Genomic DNA, 26,446 nt, shown 5'->3' with positions numbered 1-26,446 from the left:
GCAGCGCGAACTCCAGAAGGCCGAGAAGGAGGCAATCGCCAAGATGAAGAAGTAGCGACATGGCCGGCACCCGCCTCGGCTTCCCGCAGCTTTTTTTCCCTGTTATGCTAGCCTTCGACCTCTCTTTCTCCTCATCTTCTTCTTCCACTCAGCGTCTTTGTATGCGCGTGTTTTTTTTTTCAGGCCCCGAGATGGGCAAGCGAGCAGTCACAATGCGCTCATCAAGGAAAAGACACTCGACTGGTGCCCAGGTGATTCATCTTTTCGAGTTAGTTCTTGAGTCGCGCACTGCAAGGGACAGTCGCCGTGCGCGCCTTTGGCTATGCGTGCTGACGTTCGTGTCGTAATGGACGGGAGTAAAATCAAGGAGACAGAATTCACCTCGGCCTCCAACCTGCTGGCCGTGGACATTACGCAGCAGGGGAGCCTAAAATATCAGAGGTGCACACAAAGAGGAAACGGAAGCGTAAAAAAACAAAGGGCGGCTACTATTGTGTGTGCTTGGCGTCCCATCAGCGTACACTGTCCCTAACGAAAAAAGAAAACGAACCAACCTTACCGACTTGGCAGCCGCCCAGCGCCCACCCCCTTCTCTCCCTCCTTTGTCACCTACCTCTTCGCTCGTGTTCCAACGCGTGATTTCGCGTGCATAGACGCGTTTGCGCTCGACGCACATGTGCGACTTCGCGTATTCCTCGCTTCCCCCTTCGATGCCGTTTCATCTTCTGTATCGTCTTCACCTCTCGCCTCTCTCGCTGCCATTTCGGGCCCCGTTTGACTGCTCGACTTCCGCGCCTGCTCACTTGCAGGTGCGCTGGGCCTCATTTTCTCTGCGTGTGCTCATCACACTCGGTGGTGTGCTCTCATCTGCTGAAGCGCTCTCCCACTTCCCCTTTGCGTCCCGCACCACAGCGGCTCCGTCGACTTGCCGTTGACGTAGGGAGTAAGGCCACACACAGCAGAGAGAGGAAGGGCACACACACACACACGCACACCCGCACACACAAGCACGCCTAGAAAATGCTGCGCCAGTCTTCGCTATGGCGCTTCTCCACCTTCGCGCTCAATCCGGAGACGTCGCAGGCGCCGCATGGACCGCCACGTGGTCTCATCAACCGGTACATCTCTATGGGCCTTCCCCCATGGGCGGCGTGGTGCAACCGAGTCAACCGCCATGCTCTCTACCGCATGAGCGACGTGTCCCCACGCTCCTTTCTGCCAAAGGCGCCTCAGGAGATGGATGTTATTTGGATGAACGAGCGTGTGCGGGAGCGCGTGCGTACCTCGCGTCAGGTGCAGCACGTCTACCGCCAGCTCAAGTACCCCTTTGTCAAGACAGGCATTCATTATAGCGACACTCTCGACCACTGGGTGCAGGTGCCCATGGTGGAGGCAGCCATGTTCGCCGTCGAGAAAGATGGCGGCTTCGACAATTTCATCTTGAGGCGCTCAGGCCCAGAGCTCCGTTCGACCTATGGCGAGCGCATCCGTCGTCACCTACTAGTTCGCCAGAAGGAAATCCAAAAGAACTTTGTACTCGATCAGCAGGCCAGTACCCTCGCTGACGTGGCAAAGGTTGAGGTCATGAAGGCTGCCAATGAGCAGGAGCTGGACGCGGTGCTGGCCAAGTACGGCATGGACGCTGAAGAATTCAAGCGGCTGGTGGCCAAGCGAGTCATGGAGCAACGCAAAACTGCAGCCTCCACCGCTGTGTAAAGTGATAGGGCGGACGCTCTACCCCCTCCTCGCCTTGCAATCAGCTTTGTGGTGTGTGCTGCACTCTTTCCTCTAATGGGCAAGGGATGCTGTTGGTCACTTTTCGTCACTGAGTGAGCCCGAATCTGGGCGCTACAGATGAACGCGCGCGCGTTTGCTTCTATCGTGCGGCGCTATGCCCGAGTAACGATGCCCCCGTCATCTCTTTTCTTTCGCGTTTGTGATAGGCCCGCTGCATCCCAGACGAGCGCGCGCGACGAACGGCTGCTCATGCACAGTGCCCCACTCCTATCGTTCGCATGGCTGCAGCTGAGGCAAGAGCGCCTTGAATGATGCGGAGCATCGACCGTTCGCATGTGGGCTGTGCGTGCGCTGCTGCTTAGTTGGAGGCGCGCCTTGATCCTGTGTGGTGAAACCGGCCTTGCCGTGCCCCTCGCCCGTGCATGCCAAACGCAGCGGCAGTCGCCTGCTCCTGACATGGAGAGTGCGTGCGCTTCTCCTCCCATCTCTTCCCTTCTTTCCCGCCCTGAAATGCCGAAAAACGCATCCACTGCCATCTATCTTGCGCGCTTGCCCAAAGCATAGCCCTCAAGTAGCCCTGTGCGTACCGCACGTACTTTGCTTTCGCTCTCCATTATTCGAACCGACGCATTGGCTGTAGCAGGTGGCCCAGCTCTCTTTCCCTTTTGGCCTCATCAGCCCTTCACTCCTGTCCACCCCCTTTTCCAGTTTTTTTCACTTCCACAATGGAGGAAAGAGATCAGCACATCACGGATGACCACAGGAAGCTCATCTTCTCCTTCATCCAGATGATGCGCCGGTCACAGGTCGAGAACACTGAGCGCGCCGAGGCGGTAGCGCAGATGCTCGGCGAGGAGTTCGGCGTCGACCCGGCCGGCAGCGGCGGTCTCTATGACACGGGAGTCGACGTGCTGGAGGCCTTCAAGACGGCGCTGCGCGAGCACGAGCGCCGCAGCGGAGCCGAGCAGGACGAAAAGTTTGTGTCCTTTGTGCAGTTGTTGGAGAAGAAGGGCTATTTCAAAGGGGTCGAGAAGGGCTCCGACGAATACGCCCAGCGGCTGGAGAAGGCGCGCGACAAGTTCAACCAGCGCAACAATCCTTATGAGGGCCTCACCGCCGAGCAGATCAAGAACAAGGGCAATGAGCTGATGAGCCAAGCCAAGTACAAGGAGGCAATCGCGTACTATACCAAGGCGATTGAGCTGGAGTCAAACAACGCAGTCTTCTTCGCGAACCGCGCTGCGGCTCACACGCACCTCAAGGATTATAACAACGCCATCATCGACTGCGAGCGGGCTATCATCATCAACCCTGAGTACTCCAAGTCGTACTCCCGTCTGGGAACGGCGCTCTTTTACCAAGAGAATTACAGCCGCGCTGTGGACGCCTTTGCCAAGGCCTGCGAACTAGACCCCGAGAACGCGACCCACAAAGAGGACCTTAAGCGCGCCGAGGAGAAGGCAAAGGCGACTGGGCTCACCACGGGAGGCGGCATGGGCGGCTTTCCAGGCATGGGTGGGATGCCGGACATGAGCCAGTTTGTGAGCATGATGAACAACCCGCAGTTCATCGAGACGGCGCAGCGCATGATGCAGAACCCCGAGTTTAGCAACTTGGTTGCGAACATGGCGGGCAAGTTCAGCCAGGGCGGCATAGATCCCTCGGAGCTGAACCGCCTTGGCGCCGACATGGGCATGCGCAACGTGGACGAGGATGGCAACGTTGTGACGCCGTTCGGCAAGGTGAACCGTGCCGCTATTGAGCGGCTGCAGGAGGAGGAAGTGCGCAAGAACCCGAAGCTGGCTGGTATCATGGCGGATGTGCAAGCCAACGGCTACGGGGCCTTCCAGAAGTATCTGGGCGACCCGGATGTTATGAGCCTCATGATGAAGTTCCAGAACCTCATGTTCACAAACCCAAACAGCAGCGCTTGAGGATGAAGCGAAGAAAGAAAAGGACGACAAGACGGGAGACGAGCTTTCAGGGTTGACATGCAGATGGGTGCGCCCTGCTTTCCGTACTCCTCGACAGGTGACTCTTACATGTCATCGCCACTCGCTCGTTACTCTTTGCCGCTTTTTTCCTCGTGCTTGTGCGTGTGAGTGTGTGTGTGTGTGTGCGGTATTTTCGTGGCACTTTTGCGTGCTGTTGTGTGTCTGCTTCTTTTTTTCCTTGTTCTTGCTCGCATACCCGCACCCCCTTCTCCCTCGCTGTACCCCGCGAGCGCACGCAGTGGCGGCAAAGAATGCTGCTGTTCCGCCTGCCACCTCTTGCCCTCTCGCACACATGCGCTCTCTATGCGTGACTTCCTCTGTTTTCGCGTGTTGTCATTTTTTTTTGTTTTCGTGTTAACTTTTTTCACGACCCCCTTTCCCTTCCCTCGGTACCGGCCTTCGTCAGCGGCGGTGATGGTGCGTGTGGCTCTAGTTTTGTTGGCGATGCTCGCGTCTGCATTCCATGCTGCGTTGGACCTAATTAAATGACCCGTGCTCACGCACAGCACACCCGCACAAGCTCATCCAAACAAACACACACACACAGAGTTACAAAAGGACAGGCCCCCCTTCCCTCCCCATCTCTACTCCCTTGGACTTCCGAAATGATCAGCATTACAGTCGTACGTTTTCTGCCGGTCTGACCGCTGTTTGTTATTGGCAGAGGTCTTTTTTTGTCGTCGTAGTCTCTGTTCGCTCTTCGCATGTGTGTACTTTCAAGTGCCTTTCTCACTCTTTTTTTTCGTCTTCGTTCTCACGAAGGGCAGCCGTAACGAAACAGGAAAAGTAAAAGCCAAACACACAAGAAAGGGAAACGCCCGAAAAGGTAAAGGGACTGATCAACGCTGTGCTCATCAAAGAAGACGGAGCCGATGCCGCCCCCTGGCGACGGGTTGTCTCGCCAGTCTCTGCGTGGTTTGTAGCAGGAGCTCGACTACTGAGCGTCCGCCCTTGGTGCTGCGCTCGTTCTGGTCACCTCTCCACTTCTAGGATTTGCCGCTCGGGGTGGCGGAGTTGCAGAGGCGGGGGGGCAGGAAGGAAGAGAAGGCGGGGGCCGAGGCAGAAACACTGCGATGTGTTGCGCTTGTCATGCCCCTCTCATCGCTTCTTCGGGACTTTTTTTTCGTGGACCAAAGACCGAATGACGCTTTCCCCCCTGGTGGCGCCTGCGGCTTGTCCGTGTGCGTATCAGCGCCTTCGTGTCCACCTCATCACTATGGGCTCTCTGCACCTCTCTCATCGGTCCCGCGGAACACACAAATGCTTTGCTGCTGTGGATGTATCCCTCTTCCTTTCGTTGGCCGACGGCACCAAATCGCTGACAACGGTATGGAATGAACGCGCGTTTTTGCTCCCGTGCTGAAACGCTCGCTTGAGTGCAGCAGTGGCGGGTGAGGCTGAAAGTGACGGCATTGACTCTGTGCGTGGTCTCTTTGTGTCGGTGCTTGCGCGTCGCCATCGGCCCCAAGGCATTCCTATCATTTCACGTTGCATTCTTGAATCGCAATGCGGAAGTCGTACGCGGCGGCTGTCGCGGCCACCCCTTTGGCGACGAGCCTGATCGTGGCAGAGTTCGACATCGATACGGGGGCATGCCTGCGCGCCTGCTATCCACGGCCACCAGCACCTCCGTCGAGGGCCCCATCTTCCTCCTCTATCGAATCTGTCGCTCCACCCGGGATAGCTGGGCACACGGAGTACTTCGCAAACGTCATGCTTCCCGACGGAGCGGAGAAAGTCAGTGTGACGCGAACGGTGTTCGTTGTGAATCGACCGCAGCTCCCTTCGTACCTGCGCTTTCCCGTCTACCGCTTTGCTCGGGCGGCGACGAGTGCTGGTTGCAGCAACACTCAGGTCGTCTGGGAGCGTAGCCCTGCTGTGGACACTGCGCTGTACGTGCATGAAGTTCTCCTCATCAATGCGGCGACGGAGGAGATGTCGTTGCGCTACAAGGACGCGGAGATCGAGGCCCCGTGTCTTGTTCCCATGGAAAACATATCGTCTCTGTCGAGCATGCCGACTGAGGTCGTGCGCTTCTCGAAGCAGCTCGAAGCGATGGTGAAAAACGATGGGGGACTTGTTACAAGTCACTCGGCATCGTTTGCAGCTGGCGCGGACACCTGCATGCCGGATCCTGCGGCAATAGGGACAGGTGGCGCGGGTGGACGAAGTGGTGCTAGCCTTGGTAGCGTCCCTACCAGCGCGAGCGGCGGCGGCGGCGGCAGCACTAGTGGTGGTAACAGCAGCGGAGACTACGCCTTCGTCGTCGTTGACTACACGAGTGCTGCCGCGGTGCGGCAGGAGGGCTACCTCATGAAGGTGGCGCACTTTGAGCGATTGCTGAAGAGGCTGACAACTCGGCTACAGCGCGAAAAAACGACCGACACCGCTGCCCCTGGTGCGTCGCGAACCGACACAAGCGGCAACGCCTCTGCTGCGGCAGCGTACGAGCGCATCCGCACGCCGTTAGCGAATGAGGGCTCGCTCGGCACGGTGGATTCCACACCTTCGAGGGCCCCGCTGAGCTCAAGCGTCACCGCCACCTTCGACTTCGCGGCCAATGCTGCCGGAGGCCCTTACAAGGAGGATGTATATGGCGGCTGCCGGGCTGCATTGGGCGACGGTGCCAAACCCAGCTCCCCCAGCTTGCGCGTAGCCGGTGGCGGGGGTGGCGCTGACACCCCCATTACGCCGAACGCTGCGGAGCCGTCCGGTCACTTGATGCTGCCGGGAATCAATCCGGCAAGCAGCGGCGGGGACGGCGACGCGGACTCGGCTGTCAGAGGGCATCCTGTGAATGCTCGGCCCCGTCCCGCCATCGTGACTGAGGCCACCCAGAAGGGTGACGAGGGCGCTTCAACGGAAGGGCCTGGAGCGGTACTGTTTGGCCTATGCGCTGTTGTCTCGAAGCTCGACAGCACCGCCCGCCGCGGCGGCATCACAAAGAGCGTCGCTGTACTGGGCCCGTCGTTGGTGTGGCTCGAGCCGTTCTTTCCTGTCCTCGTTGCTGCCGCCCAGTACTGCTGCGACGTCAACGGCACCGACGAAAGCGCGTTGCGAGAGCTGCACCGCATCCTGAAGCGTTGCTACGACGCAGTGAACAACGCAGCGGGAGCAGTGGCCTCAGGGCGGGCAAAGGTGGACCAGCTCACGGCGGAGATCAGCAAGCTCTGCACCGTCGGGAGTGGGCAGCAGGCGTATGTCTACTACAGCGACGCCCCCTTTGGGGACACTATCAAAGCGAAAATCCCGCTTTCACCGGAGCCGAACGACATCGTATTCACACGGTACAGCCTCGAGTGCCTGATCGAGGCCCTCGGCCCGTCGTCGCTGCAGCTGCTGCTCGGCGTTCTCACCGAGAAGAAGATCCTCATCCTTTCGCGCAAAGGCGAGGCAGCCGACGTCTGCGAAGCGGCCCTCTCTCTCGGGATTATCGGCAACCTACTCGACCCGAACTTTATGGCGCAAAAGGTCTTCCCGTACGTCTCGGTAAGCAGCGTTGATTACTTCATGCAGGTTCCAGGCTACATCGTGGGGACCCTCAACCCCATCTTCGACAACGTTCAACCATGGGGCTGGGATCTGCTGTGCGACCTGGACAACAAATCTGTCGTCACGGCGGCAGAGCGCCTGCAGCGGAGAGGGACAGGCCTTGCATCCTCTGTCGGTGGCAACTGGTCAGCGGCGACGGCTGGCCTGGCGAACGCCGTTGGTGTCGGCGGCGGAAGCGACGCCGAGACGCTGCGCAGCTTTCCTGTCCCACTTCAGAAGCTGTACAAGGAGCTGATGAGCACCATCTATCACCTTCGCGCACTGCGCATCGGAGCCGGGGAGCGGAACCGCCGTCTGCGACTGATAGTCGAGGACTTTCTCTACACAATGGTCCTCGTCGGCCACGCTGCCGGGGGCAATACGCCAGTGCCCAATGCTCTCTACTCGACCTTCGCGCACCGCTCCATTGTGGCGCTGCGGTCGGAGATGATGCTGACGTCTACGATGGACAACGTCCGCAGCCACATTTTGCACCGCAACGAGACTCCGGCATTGCTGCTACACTGTGTGGCGCTGCGCCACTGTGCGGGCAGTGAAACGCCGGTGCACCGAACGCTGCAGGCGCTACTGGCTCTGCTGAACACCGCGTACGACGTGAAGCTCTTTCTTCGACGCATGCCGCTGGCAGTCGGCGGACTAAACGCAGTGGGCATGCAGCTGACAAGCCCCTCAGCCGAGGCGCGGGCGGCGGCGGCGGAACTGCTGGCGCGCGTGGAGCTGGTGCCGGAGGGTAAAGCCGCCATCGCTTCAATGAACAACTTCTTCTTGATGGTTTACGAGAACAGCGTGGCTGGAGTGAGCCGTTGAAGCGTTTCCTCTCGTACCCTCTCCTCCCCCCGCATATGCATCATGGAACGGCTCGCGCGCTAAAGGGGGGCATAAGGTGAGGCTGGCAGGATGGGGGAGCGGCACAAGTGGAATCCTTGTGCCGCTCCTCCCTCTTTGGTTGCTCTTTAGTTTCCTCTTCGGGTTCTTTATCAGCGCTGTGATCCGCTGACGTTTGCCCAGAGATGTCCGCTTGTTTGAATTCCGGCGACGCTACCTTGGCTGTGGTTGTACTTCCTCTGCTGGAATGCCGGAGTGCCGAGAGAAGGGCGCGAGAATGCATGCGAATGTGCTGAGCATCCCTGCAGACCTCTTTTCTGCGTGGGAAAGGAACGGGGGAAGGGGGCGATGGGGCAACGGGGAGCGACTTCACCCTCTCCTACTCCCTTGATGCCTCACCTTCTTCACCTCTTTCCGCGCTCTGTTCAGTCCACGGCTATTTCCTTCCCGTCCTTCCAGGCTCGAGCGCCCGCCCTCTCCATCTACCGTTTTGCTTTGACTAAGAGCTTGATGTTTTTGGCTTTTTTTTGCATGTTCTTTTTGCCATTCGCGGTGGCAGGGTGTGGGGGCATGTCTCCGTGTGCGTGGCATCTCAGGGGGGCTCAGTACCCCACTCTCTGTCTGGGGAAGCCAGGCAGCCCCCCCTCCCCTCACTCCCACCCTTGCCTTTCGGAATGCTGAGCCGCCTCTCGTGGCCACGACAGAGGGTTCCAGCACCTAGCCCGAAGGGGGGCCAGAGCGATGTGTCGCTACCGATGTCGGGGGCCAGGCGCTGGATGGCGTTGCGTCGGAGCGACCGGCGGCTGTGAAGAGGCTTGTGCCGTCCATGCGATGAGCAACGCGTCGGCATGACTCGAGCGTATCCCGCTCGGCCCTTGCACTGCCTGCGTGCGTGTGTGTGTGTAGAGGGAGCCTGAGTCATCGCGAGGAGGGAGGGGATACGCGTCGGTGGCAACCAGGGCAACGGGGAGCGACTGTGAGGCGACCTGTGGGGCGGGAGGTGCGTAGGGTATGAGGTGAGGGCCGTGCCTCCGATGGCCGAGTCGGTGCGCTGCTGCAAGACGCGTGTGTGCACGGCTGCTTCTGTGCACGGGGCGATGGGGCCTGCTGGCACATAGGCTGGGGGTCGAGCGAACTTGTGTGCGGTGCGGCAGAAGGTGTGCACGCCGAGTGGAGTGTCTCCCCTCCCTCGTTTTTCTTCCCACTTTTTCCCATGCGTGTATTTTGTGTGTGTGCCTCGCTGTGTTCGCAGGCGGCTCTTCCTATCCTCTATGCTTCCTCGATAGCTCTTCGGTGGACTGGCGGGCCCATGCCCCTCACCGGTGCTCTTTCCTCGCGAAGGGACAGGTCGGAGGAGGCGGGGCAGGGATGGTGGCAGAGGAAAAGCAGTCCCTCTACACACTCCGCTCCCCACAGCACGCGTATCGGCTCTTTTTCAGGGCCAAAAGAGAGGATGAGGCGGCCAGAAAAGGGCGCGAACGAGCAGATATGGGTGAGTCTGATCGAATATTTAACTGCGACAAACAATTGTGAAGACGCGCGAGCGGAATATGGCGTACGTGCAGCTTCCGTGGAGATGCTGCCTTTGATACGGCCGGAGGGTGGAGGGTGCTGGATCACGCCTCCGTTAGGGTCTGCGCACCGCCACCACTGCCAAGGCGGGCCTCATCGCGGATGGGGCCTCTGTGCTTCACCTGGGCTGCATGCATTACCCGGTTTTTTTTTCGAGTGTGTCTCGCATGTCGGCGCATGCCATATCTTCACTCCTCGGCCCTCCTCCCTCTTTTTCCTTTTCCGTAAGCTCCCCTGATGCATGCCAAACACTTATCGTAACAGCTCCGGTGGGGACCTTTGCTTACGTCTGACGCTTTCACCTGGTCGCGAAGACGGCAGCGATACTTGACTCCTGTGTCTCGGCGTGTGTCTGTTGTGTTGTTCGGTGCCGCTGCTTTGACTGCCGCCGCCTCCGCTCTACGCATTCAGTGTGACTGGATACTTGTACAGATCTCTCGTTCGCGAGGGCTTCATCTGGAGCCTCGCTCACTTCTCGTCTCCATGTAGAAACCCTTTCCCACTCCCCCTACCATTCGACACGCTGCTGCACTCACTCTTATTGCGCAGTGCTTTGCGGTCACGCTGCGGCCCCCCTTGGGTTGCGTGCACTCCCCTCCTGGCATCCCTCTCGTCGCTCAAGCCGCACTCATCTGCGGCTGCGGCAGTGTGAAGAGAAAGTTGAAAAGAAGTGAGCGCAGCGTGGGCATCTGTGCGAGTGGGGGGAGAGAGAGGAAGACGCAGGCTCCAACGCTGAAGCCCGAGCTCCGTAGACCTCGTGCGCGTTTTCGCTGGTCGCTGTAGAGTCGGCGGCGCCTCTTCTTTCCCATTTCGCCCCTTTCGTTGGCTTTTGTTATTGATCCGCTCTGCATCTCTATCCATTCATCCCTCTCACGCGTTTGCAAGGGCGTGTCCCCATTGGGACTGAGGCACTTCGCTCCTTTGCTTCTGCGCTGGCCTGCGCGGCGGGGATCAGCTGCTGGCTGACTGGCTTACCTCTCGTCCGGCCGTCTTTCGCGTGCTGCGCTGCCCCCCCGGCTTCGTCTGCCCTGTCGGATCCCTCTCCGTTTTTTCTTTCTCCCTCTCCCTCATCACAACAAAAACGCGGCCGCCACCGACGGCGCCCTCTTCTCATCACAGCCGCCTTCCCCCTTTTCGTGTGTGCGTTGGGTCCTCCTTGTTACCCCCAACACTTGGAGATGGTCACGAAAAGCCGCTCCCCAGCTGAGATCCAGAAGAGTCTTCTGCAGCAAGTGCAAAGCATTTCCGCTCACACCCGTGGCATTAGCAATGATCTCGCACTCATGTCGCAGGGCCTGCGGGATGGCATGCAAGCCAACACCGGCCCCACGACGGACCTGCTCGCTGTCGCCACTCAGCTGAGCAGCTCCACCATGACGGCCTGCGCGAACCTGTCCAGCTGCCTTAGCGATCTGGTGAGCATGGGCGAGGCCATGGCGCCTGTGCTGGCTGCCCAGCCGGAGGCGGCGGCGGCTCTTTTGCTGAACTTTTTTAGCACTTTTGTGACGCAGATGGGCGCCTTCTACAAGGAGATGAACGCATGGTGGGACAAGGGCTGCCAGAGCTTTGGTCTCGGGAAGACAGCATTCTTCAGGGAGTCGCCCCTCTCTCGGATGACGCCGGCCGCACGGACGGTATCTGAGCCCAGTGCCCCGACGGGCGCGATGCCAGCAGCCGGCGTAGAGTGCGGAGCGTCGGCAACAGCAGCTGCATCGACTGGGAAGGCAGGACGACGCACAAAGACCGGGCTACTCGAAGGGGATGAGGCAGCCAGGGAGGCGCCTCAGCAGCGCGGCGAGCGCAGCGAAACAGCACCCACCGCTGCCGCCCCGAAGAGGGAAAAAAGAAGGTCAGCCACTCCCGTTGCCGCTGCAGAGAAGGCACCCGTGACAGCACTGGCGACACGGACCACGAAGCTGCCCCGAGAGAACTCTGATACGCCGCTAAGCAGTCGGTCCAGCCTCGGCAGCGCCGAGGACACGATGGCCGCTTTGGCGGCGGCGGCGGAGTCAGGTGCCCAGACGGCTGCGCCACGGCGATCCCAGAAGAACGCTTCACTCTCGGTGAACCCCGGCGCCGACGCACCGTCGGAGCTGACGCCCGAGGAGCTGAATGCGTTGGCGCAGTCTGAACCACCCTACCTTCTTCTCACCTCCACCCTGGAGGAAGCTCTTGGTGCGGTCTTCACGGCCTCCCGCCCCAACGTCTTCAGCAACTTGGCCAGCTTCACCTACGATGAGCCAGTCTCCACGTATTACGTCCGCCTTGTCCGCCCTGGCAGCTTGGCGTATTTTGTGTACTGCAACTACGTTTGCGCTGACGCGGACACGCAGGCCGACTTTCTGTGCGACGTGCTGGAGACCGACTGCGCCGAGGTCGACCCATTCGCGTCCCCCGATGGCGAAGTGATTGCAGATGACGCGTCGGACCTCTCCACTATGCCGGCGTGTGCCTGGAGCATTGGCAGCAGCGAGGACAATGACCGGCGTCTTTACACGATGTACGCGCTCATTCAGCAGCCGCCGCAGATCGGCCCGACCGCCATTATTCAAGATTCACTGAACATGGGCGCTGTGCGCGATGAGGTGCTTCATATGGTGACGCTCGTGGACGGCGCACCCGATTTTGCGCGTGTGACGTGTATGGTGCACTCGGAGGCTCGCACTGCAGAGGTACCAAACCAGAAGCAAGCGGCCATCATCAGCTTCTCGCGCAGTGGGTTTGCGCAGGCTGGCTTTGTCGAGGTGCCTGAATCGGAGGTCGAGGAGGCGGTGTCGTGCATGCGGCAAAAAAGGGAGAGCTCAGTGAAGGCTAAGATGACGCTCTTCCCGAAGCAAGAGCGGGACGCTACAGCCACCTTCCAGCCATCCGTCCAGCTCGCCTTTCTCGATCAGCCAGCCGGCGACACGGGGATATCACTTGGCGGGGTCGCGCGTGGGGCCGTGCAGGGCGGCTACGAGGTGCTTAAGGCACCCTTTGCGGTGGGCCGCGCTGTGGGCGGCGCCCTCCTCGACGTCACTGGCGTCACCGGCGCCGTGCGCAACAACATCGAGGGCGTGTTCCGCAAGGCGTTCCCAGACTTGGTAGGCGAGAAGCTGGTTGACTCCTTCAACTGCGCTTGGGTGGAGCGGTCCATGCTGAAGCAAGGCTACCTCTTCATCACGCCGCATTGGCTGTGCTTTCAGAGCACGCTGGCCGCCGCCAAGTTTTCGGTGGAGTATGACGAGATCAAAGACATTCTCAAGTCCAAGTCGGCAAAGATGTTCGGAAATGCGATTGAGGTGAAGACGCACCTGAACGACTCGATCGTCCTCACAAGCTTTCTGCGGCGGGATCAAGCGTACAACGTTCTGATGCATCAGTGGCTGAAGCAGTAGGGGACGGTGGAAGGGAAGGAAGGCCACACGAGCTGGAACGGCAAAGGATAGGTGCGCGTGCGTGTAGAGGGCGCCCGATACAGCTCTCTACTTAGCCAGCATGAGGGCGCGGAAATGCTGTGTAGCTCGAGCATCTTCTCTTCCCCTTCCCCTCCCGAGAGCCATACGCACACTGTGACTCGTATTCGTGTGCCCATTGCGCTTTTGTGCATCTCTATATGTATGTGCTTTTGCAAGATGCCGACAAGCAAAGCTTTCTTACCCATGCAATGCTGCAGCCTGCATCGCTGAACGCCGCTCAAGGCGCTGGGCGCCCGACCTCTTCGCCTCCTCCCGCTTCTCCCGCTTTTGCACCCAACTTCTGTGACGTGCTCTCGCTGGGCTGGTGGCGGTGTGACGCGCGGGGGTGTGCGCGTAAACTTTCCATATGCACTTGTGCGTTTGTGCCCGTGAACTATTGGATTAGGCATGGGCGCAGCCCGCAACTCTCACTCGTGTGTGCTGAAAGCTGAGGCTATCATAACACGGGCCGCGACGCTTTTATCCGCCTCTAACGTATCGGGACTCACCCTTCACCACGTTCTCACCTGCACTCCTCCACTCCTTTTCCCTGCCGCATCACACCACCCATGCCCACCGCTTTGGGTGACAAATAAGTAGTTCGGGCAGATAAGCGCTGTCTTCCCCCATTTTAGAGAATATATATATATATAGAAAGAGAGAGCGCCGGTGTGCCCACTTTCTTTCCGTTTCACTTCGTTGTTGGTTTTCGATTTGCCTTGAACTCTTCACCTCGCTTCTGTATTGTACTCGTCACAAGTGCTCAGAGACACACAAACACAGTCCTTCTCCATAAGTGTCGTCCCTCTCTCTTCCTCTCCCTCCCACCCCCTTGCAGGCAAAGGCACGCGCGCCAGCAACGCATTCGTCGACGGCGCGCACGAAACCCCCCTTCCCTGACACACACAGAGAGAAAAAGAACAACGAAACTCGCAAGCGCTCATCTCTTCCTATTTTTTCTTTCGCCCTGTCGCTTTATACACCATTGCCCGTCATCTCACCCCCCACCCCCACGCTTCCCCACTGTATTGTACGCGCGTGCACTTCGTGTCTCTCTTTCTCTTCTCCTCCCCCCTCTCTCTGCGTGTGAGTGAGTGTGTGTGTGTCTTCTTTTATTTCGCTCCCGCTTTTCTTCACTCCATTCTTTCTGAAACGCCGAAGCAGGCCAAGGGCGCGCTGTGTCCTTCATATCTCCGCCCACCCACCCCCTCGCCTGCGTTCGCGCCTTTGTTTGTGCTGTCGTGGGTGTCTCTGTATGGCATTGAGATCGGAGCCCCTTTTCACGTCCTCTCTCACTCTCTTGCGCTTCTTCTCCCTTCGCTGTTGTGGCTGCCTGCTCGCTCCATTGAATGGGGGAGTGCCTTGCCCTCCCCCATCCCTCTCCTTCTCTGTGCTCTCTTCTCTGTGTCCCTTTCTAATTTTGCCCCCCGCGCCCCGCCCCACCTTCCTCGTGGCTTCTCACGTTTGAACTCTTCATGTACCTCCTACTCCTCGTCCCCCTTGCTGCCGCCCTCCCTCCCCTTACTCCTCTCCCCACCTCTCTTTGTCGCGCGCAACTTAGTCTTTGCTTCTTTCAAGGAGTGTCCCTTATTCAGTAGCATCTATCATCGCTGCCCGTTTTCCCTTTCCTCTCCCCCTTTCCCGCTTCCGTACCCCACCTCTGTCTCTGTCACCGCCGCCCGCTCCTGTGAGAGGTTACCTTTTTTTCGTTTCAGACCTCTTTCCTTACTGTTGTTTGACGCTTCACCCATTGTTGCTTCCATTATTCGTGCTTCCATTCTCCCTCTCCATTTACGTTGTCGCTAATTCTGCCCTGTCGCTACGGCCGCCCCCCCCCGATCGCTGTGTGTGTGCGTGTGTGTTTGTGCGTCGATAACGCCGCCCGTTATCTTCGAACCTTTTGTTCATCCCCTCCTTCCGCTAAGCTGCCCTTCGTCTGACGCTCGTGTCATCGCTGCTCTTTCCTCCCGTTGGGTTAGCACCCATCGTGCCTCTGTGCTCCCCGACGCCACTTTCATTTTTTCCCCTCTCACTCATCGTTTTTTTTTCGGTAAGAAATTTGGTGAGGGCAGACATTTGGAGGGTGTGGCGGGCGGAAAGCGCCATTGGCGAGTACTCGACCTCTGCGCCGTCTCTCTCTCTCTCCAGCGCTTCTTCACGTTCATCCAGGGCACGTGCATCATCCTTTGCCTTGAGACGCTTCGCACGCGCAGAGGCGCCCGATCACAGGGGCGCTCAGGATAAGGGGGAAAAAGAGGTGCGCGTGATGGATGACGATCGCTACATCTTCTCTCGTCCTGTCGCGGTGACGGAGGACCGCATCAAGACAGCATTGGAGAAGCAGGCAAAACAGAAGGCGCTCAAGGCAGCGCTTGATCGGCAGGTGCGGGAAGCCGAGCGACTAAAAGCAGAGGCGCACCGCGCCAAAGGCAGGCAGAATAAGCGGTTGGGTGACCCCAAGGCGAATGGGCCGCCGGCTTCCCCTTCGGTGTATTCGGAGAGCAAAGTGCGGACCACCTCCTCGGCCGCCACCAACTCAGTAGCCGGTCCTTCACCGACAGTGGGCACCGCCACTGCACCGGGCATGGTTGAATCCACTCGGTACACATTTTCCTTCCGAAAAGGCCAAGGAACCTTCGAGGTGGAGGACTCCTCTGCGCGCCACCTTCAAGTCACATTGCCGCCATCCGCAGGAGGCTGTGAACGCGGCGGCGGTGCTGCGCCTCGGGCAACCACTGGTGAAGCGGGAAACGCTCCTGCCCGGGTGCGCCAACAGGCGGCGTCGCGCGAAGTCAACAGCGGCACAGGTCGGCGCAACAGCCATGGTGGCAGGTCAGCCACTGCCGCAAACAGCAGCGAATATCAAACAAACTCGCTGCCCGTCAACTTTAGCGTCGGAAAAGAGACAGCGGGACGGAAGCCGCCCTCCCCTGAGTGTAGCGGCAGCGGCAGGGACGCTAGCGGGCACAGCAGGAGCAAAGGGGGTAGCGGATATGATACGCAGTCCTTACCAGTTGAGCTGATCTACAAGCTTGGACAAGCTAACAGCAACGGTAACATCGGCAAGCCGCGGCCGCGCCGCGTCACGACGCCTTTGGGGCCGCCGTCTAGCGGCCGTGCATCAGAGTCGCGCGGGCTTCAGTCGCCGATGGGCCCGCTAACGGGCACCGTCTCTGGTAGCCCGATGGCGGCCGCCCGGGACAACTTCGCGTCGCCCTCAACTGATAGCATGAGAAACTCTGACTGGATCGGCGTCGGCGGCGGTCGTGCTCTCCTCTCTCCTCATGGAGGTAGTAAAGGTGCCTCACGGGTGCTGGGCAGCGGTGGCGGCACTCCACAAGAGAAGGCTCTGGCCGCGCGGTATGCGTCACCGCGTCCGTCGGCCCGCCTGGCCGGCGGCATCCTCCCCCCGCTCAACACTCGTAACGACTCCGACGTGATCGAAATGTCTGCAGTACTGGACACGACGCCGCCGCCTCGCGAGTACAGAGCTGCCGGTGCCGCCATCGGGGCGCCCGGCGCCCGCACACCGGCTAGCATAACCCAACCCTTGTCTCGCAGGCAGACGAGCCGCACCCCTGCCGAGCAACCTCCGCGTCCCTCACCGCCGCCGTCCCCGCTTGATACCGCAGCAGCGGAACAGGCGCTCAAGCAAGCAGAACGAGAAAAGGCTTGGGCGCAGCAGGTGAAACAGATCAAAGCCGAGCTGCGGAAGACACGCACGAAGGGGCTAGGCAAGGGAGGGTTCAAAGCGGAGGGCCGGGGTGCTACGGGCGATGCTCCCCGGCGTGCCGAGACAGCCCCAGACCCACTACCGCACCCACCCATGCGCGGAGTGCTTGGCGTAGGGGGCAGTGGTGGCAGTGGCGCTGGCGGCGCTCATGGCCGCTACGGTGGAGGCGGGGCCAGGGGCAACGCTGGTGGAAGTCGCCCCCCGCAGGTAGAGCGGATGGACTTCGCCAAGGCGCACATCTTCACTCGTGAGAACTTCCGACCCATCACCGCCCCTGAGGATGCCACCTCCTACTTTGGAATGCTGTCGCCGCCTTCGCTCCCGCCACTGGTACAGGCATCGAAAACGAAGCAACTCGAGCAGACACAGGCATGCAGCGAGCCCGTCACGGATCCGGAGGGGGAGGATATGGCAGGTACTGAGGCGGCCTCCTCGTCAAACACCAACGCCATCAACACTTTCGCAAGCACAGGCACCTCAGGCGAAGAGTCACTCAAGCTGGCGTCGCTGACCACACGCCAGGTGACGCTGGGGCTGCCCGACTATGGCAACAGCGATCCGGTGCCCATTCAGTTCAACCACCTCTTGCAGTTTGTTGAGGCTCAGATGATCACCGCGAGTCAGGCAGAGAATCTGTGGGATTTCTTCGCTATGATACCGGACGTGGCAGGGGGCGGTGGAAGCGAGAGCGATGCTGGCCGTGCGGGGTCATCGCTGTCGATCACGAGTACGCGTGACGTGTGGGGGCGTGCTGCGCGTGGTGACGCGAACGGCGCCACAGGCGGGAGAGAGTCGAGCGTGGTAAAGGTTGTCGAGGGGCGGGCGTCGTTGAACGGCGTCGCTCCCGGCGGCGTCGAGGGGGACGTGAAAGAAACCGACGATGAAAGGACGTTTTACATTCCTCATTCTTCTTCGCAGCTACCGACATCCGCTATTCTGGCACCAGCGCTGCGCCGCAAGATCAGTCAACAGCACTCGGAACGCGAGGCAGCGGTGCTGCATCAGCCACACCAGCCACTCCACAACGGCCACCGTCGGCTTATCCCAGCTGGGGCCAGCGGCGGCGGCGAAGCAGAAACGGACAGTGGCGCAGGTGGTGGGCTCCGCACATCTCCGTCGAACCCACGGGGTCTGAAAAAGAAGTTTTCGACCACAGCCGAGACGGGCTGCGAAGGCAGTGACGAGGATGCTGAAGGTGCTGGTACGTTTGATACGTTCTCCGAGCTAGTACTCCCCGCTGGCCTGAAAGATGACGAGGATGACTAAGAGCCCGCTTGTTTTCCCTGTGCCAGCCATGCATACGGGGGCGCGCCAGGTTAGCCATCGTGTGTCCGACAGCCGCATCGCGCGAGGTTCTTGCGCTTCTGCTTTTTCGTCTCTCCCCCATCCTCTCTCTCGTTTCCTTTCTCAGGAGCTCCCTCGTTCTCTCGGTATTCTGCACGCATACAAATACAAATGGGCTTCCATGCCGGCTGCGGTGGGTCGAACTCGAGGATACCGCTGTGACGAATAAAGAACCACATGCCATTTATCGTTTCCTCTTCCCCTCCTCTTCTCTGCATCCGATACTGGCTACTCGGCTCAGTGTGGTGCGCGTGATGCCAAGCGGATGTCCGTGAACACAGATGTGTATCTGTGCTCGTGAATAGAGCTGAGTTTGGGAATGTCGAAGGCGGGGCTGCAGCAGGTTAGATCCGCCATGCATGATGAACGGTAAAATTGATGTGCCGCGAGTACCGCTGCGACGGTGCCCAGACCTTTGATTTTGTATTTCCGTCCTCTCCGTCCTCTCTCCACCCAGAGCGCCGCCTTATGTCTTCCTGTTTGTGGAGGTACTGCCCCCGTGTTGGTGCGACCGGTTTCTCGCGCGCGCACACATGCAGAGACGAATGCATACAGACTTTCACGCTTCTTTGCACTCGTGACGAGCTGCGGAGGAGCGATATGGAGAAAGGCATCTCGGAATCGTCTCTCTACTGGAAACACCTGCTCCATCTCTCTACCCCTAGCTACTTGGGCAGCACTCTGTGCTCTTCACTCATCCCTGACTATTCTCATCCTTGCGAGAAGGCCTTCGAGGTGGTGCACCTGCGCTTCCACCGCCCCATTTTTCCGTTTCGAGGGGCACTGAAGGGCGCGTTAGATGTGGGTGAGCGTGTGCCTATGTGTGCGAATGATTCCTCTCTCGGCTTTTGGTCAAGGTGACTAACACCCTCCCTGCCGAGCCGAAACTGCTCTCCTCCATTCTTTTCCTCTCCTGCTGCTGTACGCCTTTGCCCTCTTCTTCCTCTGTGGGCGCGCCGGCTCTTCCCCATGCAGGCTACGCTCATATCACGCCCCGCATCCGTTCTCCTGCTCGTCTTAGCCGTCTACACAATACCGGCGCATGCGTGTGCAGCACACTTTTTCGGCGCACTATCTGCCCACACCCCCCTCCCCTCCCCCGGTCCCTTTTGTTGCTTTTCGCAGTGGTGACAGAGCTGACCGCAGATGAGCCTGTCGAGGCCGGTACTGGACCCGCAACGCCGGCGCGTCGATCTAAGCGATCAGCGCGGCGGCCTCACAGCCAGGGTCCTCGAGTCCTTGCGAACGTTCCTCCGCTACAACGACCGCTACGTGCAGTTGTGCGTGTCCGACAACATCCTGGGAAGCGAGGCAATGGCGAAGCTTTGCACGCTCATCAAGCGGCATCCACACCTGACCGCTCTCGAGGCGCAACACTGCGACCTCCAGGACAAGGACTTCCGCTTCTACGTTGCGCCATCCATCGCGACCATGCCGCATCTGACCCTTTTGGACCTTAGTCGTAATCCTGGACTTACGGATACAAGTGCGGAGGCGTTGGCTCGAATCTTTTTCGACACAGATGTGGAGACAGTACGGCTGGTTGGCACCTCGCTCACGGCGATGGGAGGCAGAGTAATCGCATCGGCGGCGACCAACTCGACTTCCCTCATCTGCTGTGAGCTGCCTTTCACTGTCGGCAGCACCGTCTTGGAAGACATTGAGGCCTCCATGTGTCGCAACCGCCTCCATCGCGCCACACTACGCAATGCCATGGCGCAGTACACTCGTTTGCGGGTGAGTGAAGGCCGACTGCCAGCCGTTCCTGCGCTCAAACTCGCGGAGGCAAACACAATGGCGCCAATGAAGCAGCTGCACTCGCCGGAGTCGATGCTGCGCACGCCTCTGCAGCCGCTAGCGATCGACTCAGGCCCGCACGCGAGTGATCGTGAGGCAGACCGGCAGTTGCGCGCGTGCATTTACAGAGGGCGAAAGCACGCATTGAAGCAGGCGGGGGCGGTCTTGACGCAACCATCGTCGTCGACTTCAGTGGTGCCAGCGCAGGAGGGCTCCTCTTCCGTATTCGGCACCGCCACCACCGCCGCCGCCTCTTTCACAGCGGCAGCGGCGCGCAGCGCGCTGTCGGCGACGCAGGGAGGCAAGTTCACACCCGACTTGCTGGACAAGGCGACCATGTGGGACTGGGCAGACCCCGCCATCTCCACTACGCTTCACTCCCTTTCCCTTCTCGATCATCAGGCTCAGCTCCTTTCCCTGTACCGGGCCGCCTCAGTGGTGCCAGCGTTTAAGGTGCAGCGACACTCGCGTGCGAGGGCTCCGAAGAAGGCGACCGGCGTTGCCGCGCCCCTGCCTCACCTCTGAATAGTGGAAGAGAGGAGGTGGAGGGGAGGTCGAAGAGGCGATGCCAGTGGGAGGCCATCTTGGGCGAGGCGCACCATACCGTCCAGAGCCCACAGGCAGAGGGCAAAGCAGCAAAGCAGTAAAGCAGTAAAAACGTGCAAAAAAAGCCCTCCCCCTCCCCAAACGGGCTGGTGCTCACCTATTCGCTCTTTTTTCCCCTTCCCCTCTCCCCTCCCTCCTCTCTCCTCTCTCGAAGCGTGACACTCGTACGTCTGCTTACCTGTGCACCCCTCACACAGATGTACATACGATATCCTTGAGCGTCTCGTTTTCAGGAAGCAAACGCCGCTGCCGTCTGTTGCTGCCGTTGTCCTCCGGGGTGGGGATTGGGTGGAGTAGGGCTCCTGTCTGCCACCGCCATCTTTATCTTCGCCTCTGCTGCGGTCTCTTTGAAGTTGTTTTCAGTTGCCGCGCGGTCCTTATTCGTTTTCCTCCGACGCCAACACGCACAGACATGCAGGCAGACAGGGGTACGTGTTTGCTTATATCTCTATGTATCGGTGCGTCTCTCTCCCTCTCTATATATATGCATATAGGGCGGCGGTCCATTCCTTCCCCATCCACTCCTCACGTTTTTTCTCCCCCTTTTTGTGTGTTTTTCATGTGTTTCCCTTTCCCCGCATTCACACTCACTAAGACGCTGTGCACTGTGATGACTACGGGTTGTGCAGCTCTTTGATGCCTCTGAGAGCTGTCGCGTCTCTCTTGCTGGCACTGTGTGTGCCCGTTTATGCATGCACGCCCCTCCATCTTTCGGCCATTACCCACGGCATGGCCAGCGGCCCCTCCCTCTCCCTCTTTCTCAGCCCCCCCTTCCCCCTAGCCTCCGGCTCCCTCAGCAACCCCCACCCCCAACGACGGGTGACCTTGACTACCTTCTTTTTTTCTGCGTAAACATATATATATATATGCACGTGTGTGTGTGTGCCATCCGCTTCGAATGTACGTAAATATATAACAATCAAATAGGCTTATGCCCTCTTTTTCTGCTCTGCGTTTTCTCACGTTTTTTTTAGCTGACGCTTATCATGCCTGTAATGCTGCCGTCATTCGCGATCGCCTCTCTCCCCCGACTCACCCTTTTCCCTTCTCTCTTCCCTTTTCGAACCAACCAACGAATCCCTGCCACCAGTTTTGGTTGTCGCTGCTGTGATTCCCACGTCTGACGGTGCAAATAGGATCGCTACCGCAACCTTATGCTCCTATCCAGCTCGCTGCGCACCGGAGAGGCACTTCAGTTTCAAAGGCTGAAAATGCTCGCAAACACCGCTGCGTTACACGTGGCGGACGCCCACATTTTTGGATGGCAGTTGCGCGCCCGGAGTCTTCGGAACGCGTGCAGATTTCCGCACGCTTCTCAGGTCGCGAGCTCTGCGGTCGACAACGTCCTATCTCCAATTTGCTCCTCTCTCCCCCTCATATGCACGCACGAGGGTGGCGTCGAATGAGAAGTTCATCCCACCCTTTCTGTCAACCTGCCTGCCCCTCCTCGGCCCATCCAACGGGCGCCATTCCTTCCAGCTTCTCCCTCACTCGCCCTGTATTTTTTGCTTCTTTGGCGAAGGAACGTGACTGTGCGCCCCCCTATCATCACCTCGGGAAGGGAAGTTCGCCCCTCTTTTCCCCTTTCGCCATTCCCAATTCAGCCCCCCCCCGCCCCCCGGTCATCAGTCCTCTTTTCAGGTGAAGAGAGGCAAAAGAGAAAAAGGGTGTCATAAATATTTTCACATACTTGACCGTACGTATCGGCACACACATACACGAATGCGCCACTTCGTTGTGGCGCACGATTTTCAGGCGGAGGAGGATGTGGAATTGACCGTCTTTAAGGGCGAGATTCTCTGCGCGACAGAGGGCGTGGTGCAGGATGGCTGGATCAAGGTCGAAGTAACCACAAACGCGTGCCGCCGCGGCTTCGTGCCTATGTCGTACCTTCGCGAAATCTCTGCCGCAGAGGCAACGGCGTCGATGCCGGCGCCCGCCGCCTCCGCACAGGCAGTGGTATCGGATCCGGCGTCACTCGCGCGCACGCCGCAGCGCGCAGGGGAAGAACCGTCATCGAGCGCAGCGCTCGTCAACGCAGCAGCATCCACGTCACTTGACAAGGGAAGCCAAAGCGAAGTAATAGCGAAGGGGTCCAGCCTGCCTCTGCAGCCGGCGCGGAGCCCCGAGGCAGCGGATGTGCACGCGGCCCCGACTAACAGCAGCGGCATTCACTTGACCCCCGCTCAGCAAGCCGCCGGTCCAGTTAGCCGCCACTTGCTTGAGAACCCGAACGCTGTTGTGGACGCCTTCATGAAAAATGAAGTTTACTTTAACCAGTTAATGCATCGGCGAGCCTCGGCACTGGCGCAGATGCAGGCCGGCTTGGAGGAGGCCATGACAGAAGTTGCAGCCTGCAAGGACCGTAGCGCCGTGCTCACACGCAAACTGCGCGATTTGGATGGGGTGGTAGAGCGCGAGCGGCAGCGCTGGATGGACCGTGTAGAGGAAGAAAAAGTTCACGTCAGCCGCTCAGCTCCCTACAGTGCACCTTTGGTTGTGCCGGTCAGCTCCGGCACCACGCCGGTCCGCTCGCCTATCAGCGGCCGACGTGGCGGGCCGGGGCGGAGTGTGCTCGAGGACGACAGTCCACGCCAGCTGAGAGCGTAGAACAAGGTGAGAGAGCCGGCGCTCTTGTACTGCGCATGTCGTGCTTGATGTAGGCGTGCGCAAAAACGCAGGCGGCTCACAAGACGAGAGGTGCATTCGTGCCCGCGCGCCGCACACGCAGCTTTCGAGTAATCGTATCTCTGCGTGACTTCACGCACCCGCGGCTTCCTGCGCGTGTTTCGCCTCGCTCACCGCGTGACGCCTCACAGACGCTCATGGGCGTGCTCGTCGAGGGCGCGTGCGCATTCGTAGACCTCATAGATAACGGCAGGCAAACGCATATTTTCTCGGGGTGCCTCTTTCCCCTCCCTCCTTGGGCACGTGCGCTCGGGTTCAGAGAGGTAGAGAGGGAGAGAGCGGGTGGGAGGGAAAAGAAAGGAGTGAGGAGCCCCCAGGTGCGCGTCTGCCCGTCTTCGCCGTTTTCGCTTTTGCTCCGCTCTGCTCTCCTCCTCCGCGGGCGCGTTACGTTTAGATGTGATTCCGTTTCTCTCTCTCTTTCTCTCGTGCCGTCTCTCTATGGCGACCTTTGCCCTTCCCTCGCTGACTCTCCAGCACACGAGGAGGGCATCTGAAGCAACGCAGCGGAGCCAACACCAAAGATGGGGGAACCTTTTCTCCTGAATCAGGAAGAGGGGAGGGGGAACACCGAGTTACAACTGTGCTCGAGCGGCACGTTTGGAGGTGGGCGGTGGGACGTGTAGACTGGACGTCAATGCCTTTTTTTTCACTGTATTTTCTGCTTTGGTTGTGTGGCCTGCTCGCGGTATTGGTGGGGCCGCGTACGCGCTTGTCCTCGACGAGGTGCATGGCTGCCCTCGAACACCGTGGGTCTTCCGGCTTCCCCATCACGGAAGCTTTCATCACAACATCTTTCCCCTGTTCCGCCTCCTTGTTGTGGCCGCCTTATCCTGCACGCTTCTCTTTCACCATGTGGCTCGCTCGCTGGCATGCGCGTGGTCTTGTCGCTGCTGTCAGGTTTGTGTGCAGCTCTCCGTTCCTTCGCTTCCTTCACCACCCCGCGTGCCTCACGCTCGCACCCCTTCACGAGGACGCTTGACCGATACGAACGAACGAAGCTCAACACAGGCCCACACAGTGGATGCGAGGAAATCGTTTCAGCAACGGAGGGGAAGCACTTTAGGTATCCTTAAGAAGCCTGAAGGGCGCATATAATAGGGTGCCCGCACACACATGCGCTGCTGACAGTCCCCTCCCCTCTCCCTCCCATCATCTCCACAAGCGAGGCCCACAGTCACGCATAGGCACTGGGAGGGAAGGGAAGAAGGCACCTGGCTTACCTTCTCCTTTGACCTGCTGCTCTCCTACCTTTTCCTTCCACTCAGCACGATTACTCTTCTGTCCCAGTGCCTATACGCATATGTATATGCCGTACCTGTCGCCTCCTCCCACTCTTTTGTGCTCTCGTCGCCTTCCTATTTTTTTTTTGCAGCCATCGCATCCCGATGGGTTGTGCCTGGTGATGCCATCCGCCTTTTCGTCCTCGTTGCACTGCGTGTGTTAGCTTTCATCTCCTTGTCTGGCATGACATGTAGCATCTGTGCGCCTGTGTGTGTCTCGTGCCTCCCCTCTTCACAGCGGCGAAAAAGAAGTGGACACCCGAACAACGCCCAAGTGGGTGCCATCTGTACGCTGCGCATTGTTGTACACCGGCACATGCATACCCTCGCACCCTTTCTTCACAAATTCGTTAAAAGCCATGCTCACAACCTCGTTGCTCCTCAGCTTGCTGCTGAACATCACAAGCAGCATCGGGATAATCATCGTCAACAAGCGGCTCATCTTTATAGAGGCACGCTTCGAGTTCAGCACGGTTCTCACTATTATTCACTTTGTTGTGACCTTTCTGGGCTGCGTCTTCTTCGCGTACGGGGTACAGCTTTTCAAGCCAAAGAGGCTGCCAATCCGTCGGGTGTTCCCTATCAGCTGCGCTTTCTGCGGCTACGTTGTCTTCAACAACCTCTCTCTCCTTGCCAATTCGGTAAGTGTGTATCAGGTGCTGAAGATCTTGTGCACGCCTATCATCGTATGCATTGAGCGGGTCCACTATGGCAAGAGGGAGAAGCCGGGTACACTGCTTGCGCTGTTGCCCGTGTGCGCCGGCGTCGTCCTCACCTTCTTGTCCGACACAAGCGTCAACTGGATTGGGACGATGTGGGCGCTTCTCGCCATCATCACCAACTCCCTCTACACGATTTGGGGCAAGACAAAGCAGGTGGAACTGAGTGTGCAGCCGATGCAGCTACTCATCTATGAAGCGCCCATTAGTGCGGTCCTGCTTTTGTTCGTGGCGGTTCCGCTGGATGGCGCTGAGAAGCTGGCGGCGTACCAGGTCACCTTTACGACCGTCTGGACCATATTGCTCTCTTGCATCTTCGCCTTTGGCGTGAACTTTTCTTTTTTCTGTTTCGTCGGAAAGACATCGCCGCTGACGATGAATGTAGTTGGCTACTTGAAGACGGTGCTTGTGTTCGTGTTGGACTTTATTTTTGTATCGGCTGACATTGGCCCGCAGAGAATAGTTGGCATCTTCCTCACATTGCTTGGGCTGGCGGGGTACTCATACTCAAAGAGGGAGTCGCCGGCGAATAGCGCCCCAGCGACGCAGCGGAACCCCCACCGTGGCGCTTCCCATCAACAGCGCGGAGGAGCCGCAGCTCAAGTAATTTCGGTGTGAGCGCCGGTCGCCGCTCAATCTCCCAGGCGCTTTTACTAAACTGAGTGTGCCTCATCCTTGCAAGGGGGCTGGTGTTGCTCCTGTGCTCTAGTGCAGCGCCGCCTTCTGCGTACTCTTATCCACGGGCCGGGCCATGACTGCAGCGACGTGGAGGCGCGCCGATCACGACACCCGCCGCTATAGGTGATTTTTCAGTACCGCGTGTGATCGCTCCCTGGTCGCCTCCCCCCTACGAACCCCCAAAGCCTACCATGCAGCCAAACCAACGGCGAGGCAGAGTGACGATGCACTTTTTGCTCGCCATTCGCCATCCGCTGCCCTCTGCCCCTCCTCGGAAAAAAGCGGTGGCGGTGGGGAACACCCCTCCCACAGCGTCGTGAGGTCAAATGAGCAGAAGCACACACACGTCGACACGTGCCAAATCACACTCAGCGTACTTGCGTGCACTTTTCGATGGGCGAGAAATGGAAAAAGGACCATGGCATACTATCTCCTGTGCAGGCTGTCTCCCGCGCATAGTTTTTCTACGTTCCCCCCACCCCCA

At 59.2% G+C, this 26,446-nt stretch overlaps 8 protein-coding genes across 8 annotated transcripts; all 8 read left to right on the top strand.

Moving 5' to 3' along the window:
- Nucleotides 1-1,020: 1,020 nt before the first annotated feature.
- On the top strand, nucleotides 1,021-1,716 carry LSCM1_03893 (uncharacterized protein; the record flags this gene model as incomplete). The annotated part of the gene is made up of 1 exon (XM_067321426.1): nucleotides 1,021-1,716. The coding sequence occupies one exon, from the start codon at nucleotides 1,021-1,023 to the stop codon at nucleotides 1,714-1,716; it is 696 nt and encodes a 231-aa protein (XP_067176794.1).
- Nucleotides 1,717-2,462: 746 nt separating this feature from the next.
- Nucleotides 2,463-3,671, top strand: LSCM1_03892 (uncharacterized protein; the record flags this gene model as incomplete). The annotated part of the gene is made up of 1 exon (XM_067321425.1): nucleotides 2,463-3,671. One exon carries the CDS (start codon nucleotides 2,463-2,465, stop codon nucleotides 3,669-3,671), a length of 1,209 nt encoding a protein of 402 aa, XP_067176793.1.
- Nucleotides 3,672-5,237: 1,566 nt separating this feature from the next.
- LSCM1_03891 (uncharacterized protein) lies at nucleotides 5,238-8,090 on the top strand (the record flags this gene model as incomplete). Its single annotated transcript, XM_067321424.1, has 1 exon — nucleotides 5,238-8,090. One exon carries the CDS (start codon nucleotides 5,238-5,240, stop codon nucleotides 8,088-8,090), a length of 2,853 nt encoding a protein of 950 aa, XP_067176792.1.
- Nucleotides 8,091-10,858: 2,768 nt separating this feature from the next.
- Nucleotides 10,859-13,057, top strand: LSCM1_03890 (uncharacterized protein; the record flags this gene model as incomplete). Its single annotated transcript, XM_067321423.1, has 1 exon — nucleotides 10,859-13,057. The coding sequence occupies one exon, from the start codon at nucleotides 10,859-10,861 to the stop codon at nucleotides 13,055-13,057; it is 2,199 nt and encodes a 732-aa protein (XP_067176791.1).
- A 2,326-nt stretch (nucleotides 13,058-15,383) lies between these two features.
- Nucleotides 15,384-18,116, top strand: LSCM1_03889 (uncharacterized protein; the record flags this gene model as incomplete). The annotated part of the gene is made up of 1 exon (XM_067321422.1): nucleotides 15,384-18,116. One exon carries the CDS (start codon nucleotides 15,384-15,386, stop codon nucleotides 18,114-18,116), a length of 2,733 nt encoding a protein of 910 aa, XP_067176790.1.
- A 1,224-nt stretch (nucleotides 18,117-19,340) lies between these two features.
- On the top strand, nucleotides 19,341-20,516 carry LSCM1_03888 (uncharacterized protein; the record flags this gene model as incomplete). The annotated part of the gene is made up of 1 exon (XM_067321421.1): nucleotides 19,341-20,516. One exon carries the CDS (start codon nucleotides 19,341-19,343, stop codon nucleotides 20,514-20,516), a length of 1,176 nt encoding a protein of 391 aa, XP_067176789.1.
- A 1,803-nt stretch (nucleotides 20,517-22,319) lies between these two features.
- On the top strand, nucleotides 22,320-23,207 carry LSCM1_03887 (uncharacterized protein; the record flags this gene model as incomplete). Its single annotated transcript, XM_067321420.1, has 1 exon — nucleotides 22,320-23,207. The coding sequence occupies one exon, from the start codon at nucleotides 22,320-22,322 to the stop codon at nucleotides 23,205-23,207; it is 888 nt and encodes a 295-aa protein (XP_067176788.1).
- Nucleotides 23,208-24,924: 1,717 nt separating this feature from the next.
- On the top strand, nucleotides 24,925-25,902 carry LSCM1_03886 (uncharacterized protein; the record flags this gene model as incomplete). Its single annotated transcript, XM_067321419.1, has 1 exon — nucleotides 24,925-25,902. The coding sequence occupies one exon, from the start codon at nucleotides 24,925-24,927 to the stop codon at nucleotides 25,900-25,902; it is 978 nt and encodes a 325-aa protein (XP_067176787.1).
- Between the last annotated feature and the right edge of the window lie 544 nt (nucleotides 25,903-26,446).

Source organism: Leishmania martiniquensis, chromosome 30 (assembly GCF_017916325.1).
Source record: "Leishmania martiniquensis isolate LSCM1 chromosome 30, whole genome shotgun sequence".
Taxonomy (NCBI): Eukaryota; Euglenozoa; class Kinetoplastea; order Trypanosomatida; family Trypanosomatidae; genus Leishmania; species Leishmania martiniquensis.
This window is presented reverse-complemented; position numbering and strand designations above follow the sequence as displayed.